Source organism: Otolemur garnettii, unplaced genomic scaffold (genome assembly GCF_000181295.1).
Source record: "Otolemur garnettii isolate 467f Iridium unplaced genomic scaffold, OtoGar3 scaffold00078, whole genome shotgun sequence".
NCBI classification, from domain to species: Eukaryota; Metazoa; Chordata; class Mammalia; order Primates; family Galagidae; genus Otolemur; species Otolemur garnettii.
In genome coordinates this window covers 9,378,883-9,383,650 of record NW_003852473.1, presented here as the reverse complement: position 1 = coordinate 9,383,650, position 4,768 = coordinate 9,378,883, and the positions used below count along the sequence as shown (strand labels likewise).

The window sequence follows — 4,768 nt, the reverse complement described above, 5'->3', positions numbered from 1 at the left end:
GAATATAAATGTCTTAACACAACAATTATGAGAAAGACATGATGGCTATGTTAGTTGGATGAGAGTTTTTCAAACTGTATATGGAAACAACACACTGTATCCTATGATAGAATTAATGTACACAATTATGATATAATATAAAATAAAATGAAATAAGAGTAGTTCTGAATATTCAGTGAGATAATGCAGATATAAAATGACTCATATAAAATGCTGATAATTACTGTTATAAAATGCTTCAAAGTCTAAAAATCCCCACATGTGAAAGAAAGATATGAAAATACCACAAGACAATGGAGGCCAAAAAATGTTTTAATTCCCAAATTATTTATGTGCATTTAATCCATATGTCCAATGACTTAAAATAATAAAATATAATGGTTTTGTTTCTTTGTGTACCTTGCTACTTGTATAGTCTTAAAAAGAAATAGTCTCAAGCAATTCAGTAGGGGAAATAATAGTCTTTTAGATAAAAGGCATTGGGACAACTCTATATTCATATGCAAAAGAATAGAGTCAGACCCCTAACTCAAACCATTTGCAAAAGTAACAAAATGTATCAAAGGCCTAAGTATGAGAACTAAAACTATAAAATTCTTTAAAGGAAATGACATAAGTTTTCATAATGCTGGAATAATGAAAAGGCAGAAGTAACGAAAAGAAAAGAAATACTGACACAGCCTATAACATAAATAAGCCTTGAGAGAGTTATACTGAGTGAAAGAAGTTGGTCCTGAAGACTACACACGGCATGATTTCATTCACGTGAAACATCCACAGTAGGAGAATCTATAGAAAAAGAGAGTAGTGGTTTTCTGGGGTCAAAGAAAGGAGAGAATGGGTAGTGACAGCTGACCAGGTTTCCTTCTAGGGTGATGGACATAAGTAGAAAATTGTTTAGGTGATGGTTGTGCAACTCTGTGAATATACTAAAAAAAAAACAACAACATTGAATTGCATAGTTTAAATAGGGGGATTTATAGTATGTGAATTGTACCTAAATAAAACTCTTGTGAAAGAAATAATCCCACAAGCTAAAGAAAGAAGACAGATGCTGACAAGAATTTAAATCTGACCCATGAATGGATCAATAAATTGTGGGATATGTATACCATGGAATACTACGCAGCCTTTAAAAATATGGAGACTTTACCTCTTTTATGTTTACATGAATGGAGCTAGAACATATTATCCTAAGTAAAGTATTTCAAGAATGGAAGAAAAAGTATAGAGCACAACGATAGCCCAGGATGAAGGAAAGAAATGGAGTGGGAAGGAAAGGGAGAGGGGGAGTTTTTGATAGAGGGAGGTAAACAGTTGGACCACACCTATGGAGCATATTGTAAGGGTACAAGTCAAATCTATCAAGTATAGAACATAAATGTCTTAACACAAAAATCAAGCAAATGAGGCAAAAGCTATATTAATTAGTTTGATGTACACACTCCAAATTGTATTAAAAAATCGACACACTGTACCCCACATATGCATAAATGTATTCATGATCTATGTGTATATGACTTAATAAAAGGAAAAAATGAAAAAATAAAAAATAAATATAACCAATAGCAAAATATTATGTCTGTTTTACTTTGTTTTTTTAAGAAAACACAGTTCACTGTCTGCCATTAAATAAATCAAATCATAAGCCTCATGCATGGGAAAGCAATCGGCCAGGAAAAAATAATTGTGCCCTGGAAGAATTCAAATGCCCTCAAAAAGGGACTCAAAAATTCTTAGTAGCTGACTCAGATTAAAGTAATCAGTAACATACTGGTTGCTGAACCAAGTTCAAGTCTGTTGGGAAATAGCAGCACTTTAAAAGTGGGCTTTCACTCAAGGATAAGGGGAAAGGGGAGAGGGAAGGGAGGGGAGGAGAGAGGACAGGTGGAGGGAGGGTAATTGGTGGGACCACACCTACAGTACATCTTACAAGGGTACATGTAAAATTTACTAGGTGTAGAATATAAATGTCTTAACACAATAACTAAGAAAATGCCGTGAAGGCTATGTTAACCAGTTTGATGAAAATATTTCAAATTGTATATAAAACCTGCACATTGTACCCCATGATTGCATTAATGTACACAGCTATGATTTAATAAAGAAAAAAGAAAGAAAGGAAAAAAAAAGTGGGCTTTCAGAAGTCCTTGTAGTAGTATATACAGGAACCCCCAGCAGCAGCTCCTGACCAAGGGCCTCCTACCTGTGAGCCTTCAGGATCCTCTGGGCAATGGCATCACCAACCTTGTTGAACACAGTTTTGTCATCAGCACAGCTTATAAAAAACTGGTTCTACGAGAAATAGACAGGATGATCGTGTAAGTCTTTTCTAAGTATTACATGCAATAAATAATACATTCAGATTTTTTTAAAAACAATGTTTCACACAGCAAATATTCTGATCACTGAAGTCACATCAGGAAAATAAATGCCAGAATAAAAGCAGTTGTATTTCACTCTGGGTCTCACATGTTTCTAGATCATATCACTTACAACATCTTAGTAGCGTGGAAGGCTACACTATTATCTCACTATGGGAGTTCCCTGTGCAATGACATTTTTAGCATGTTTAGGAACATTCCAAAAATTAATCAACAGGGAAATTAGGTTTGTTCAGATTCACACAATGTATAAATCCTGTGATTGAAATTTCTGTATCTACAAATATTCTATCTCATGTGAATTTCCCTTTTTCAACTGGGTTGATGGCAGAAGCCCAGTCTAATTATCTCCACCCTCCTTTTCTGGAAGAATAGAGGGAATGCTTGAATGATGCCCACTTAAATCAGCTATAGGAATGTCCAACAACTCCCGGACCACAAGCACATGTACTTATGTGGCATGACTGACCTGACTTAATATTATCGTCAAATTAAGAAGTTGATCTTAATGCCTCCAGAAAGTTAGGAAGCAAAATGATTCTGGTAATGTAGGAGCCACCTTAATATCTTACATTACTGTGGTATAACTGTCAAATAATACTAATGGTATTACTAAACTCCAGATTTTGTGCAGAGTTCACTAATTTTTTACCAGTGTCTGGTATCTATTGCATGATCCCATCTGGTATACCACAAATGCATTGGGCCTGCTAACATTTTTAATTAGCCTTCTCTCTTCAGGTCCATGAAATAAACAGGGCTCCAATTCCTCTCTGCTTGCCTGTAATGACTTGTCACTGCACAGAGGGGGGAAAGGCCAGGACTTGGGGGAAGGAAAATAGGGGTAGAATGGTTTTCCCTAGCTAGCTCTTCTCTCCTATAGTTTTAAAAAATTCAATGGGAAAGAAAAGATTAGAATAAAGAAAGGGTAAGTGCTCTGCTTTATGATTTCCATTATTGTGACTTCTATTTTCTCAGGGTTTTTCAAGTGCTCTGAACTATTTTTATTTAACTTTGAAGTGTACTTTAAGTTTCAAAACTAACCTCAGTGTCCCCAGATTTTCTCATATACTCTGAACATGAACTCTGAAAAAGCTTTATAATGAACACTAGTTCACACAGGATTAAAAAAGGTGGTATCTGCCTTTAATGTCTTCACATTCTTCCTGTTCCAGGTTCTTCATTTACTACTTACTTATTTATTGATTAACTTAGAAAAAGAAGTCTCACTCTGTCGCCCAGGCTGGAGTCCAGTGACATGACTGTAGCATACTGCAGCCTTGAGCTGCTGTGCTCCGGAGTATGCGTATGTGTAGTGCTGGGCTCCTTTTCCATGTTTTTTCACTGTGCTCTCCTGACTCTACCATCCCCAAATCAGAGGCATCCAGTTGTCTCTATTTTAGCAACTTATTCCTATGTGTGCTGCCCTGAAACAGCACACACTCCACATTGAAACCCTCCGACCCAAGCCAGATCAAAACTCATGCATACATACTGGGATATTTTGAGCTAATGATATGACAAAGAGTTGCAATTTAATAGCTAGGATTTGGGAGACTCCCATGGCAATCTTGAGTTAATGACAGTGCAGAGCAAGTTGAGTGTGTGCTGGGTGGTGCAAATGAACCAGCCTTTCCACAGCACTCTTTATATCACAGGAGGTGAATACAGCAGGTCCTGAGCTTGGGACCTTGCAGTCTCAGTGTGCTATTTATGTGAAGAGTTTGTCACGTGAACCTATAACAGCAGACTTACTTCGACATAGATGTAGTGCTTGCTGTTCTCTATCACGTAAACATAGGCAGTGTGGATGGACTCCTCGTGGTACTTTATGCCAGCAGACCAGTCCGCAGCAGAGCGCAGCAGCTACAAGGCAGTGGTCAGAGATGAGCACACCCAGGGCAATGAAGAGGACACCAGAAATATTAATGTAATAAAGTCACTCCTTTTCCTAGAAATGACTGAATGATTACAGTGGCTTAAATGTGACGTGTGAGCCAAGGGAGAGTGGGGGTGTGGACAACACTGTGAGGAAGAGGAGGGAAAGGAGCTTGTCCCATAGTCCATGAGGAAGTGGCTCTGCTGGAAATCACACCCTGAATGTACCCTCTTCTACAAGGATTATTTTCATTCACAATTGGAAACCCAGAGGTGTGGTTTCTATAAAGAATATTTCAGAAGTACATCTTCTGTGCCTATGAGTAGGGTGCCATTCCTAGTCCTTTCCTGTGACGGTCCCACAGCTGTACAGAATGCCTGTGTGCTGGTGTGAGTGTGTGTTCACTCATTGCCTGTGTGCTGGTGTGAGTGTTCATTTACTGCCTGTGTGCTGGTGTGTGTGTTCACTCACAACCTTTGTGCTGGCGTGCGTGCGTTTTCACTCA

At 37.9% G+C, this 4,768-nt stretch overlaps 1 protein-coding gene across 5 annotated transcripts in view; it reads right to left on the bottom strand.

The window, feature by feature from the left end:
• The window catches only part of PLD1 (phospholipase D1), a 301,656-nt gene that overhangs the window by 102,523 nt on the left and 194,365 nt on the right, over positions 1-4,768 (bottom strand). For all 5 annotated transcript variants that reach the window (XM_023515750.1, XM_003794294.3, XM_012807919.2 and 2 more), the window contains 2 exons: positions 4,140-4,250; positions 2,207-2,295 (listed from right to left, as the gene is read on the bottom strand). In XM_023515750.1, coding sequence (XP_023371518.1) covers positions 2,207-2,295; positions 4,140-4,250 — 200 coding nt within the window. The remainder of the gene's footprint in view (positions 1-2,206; positions 2,296-4,139; positions 4,251-4,768) is intronic.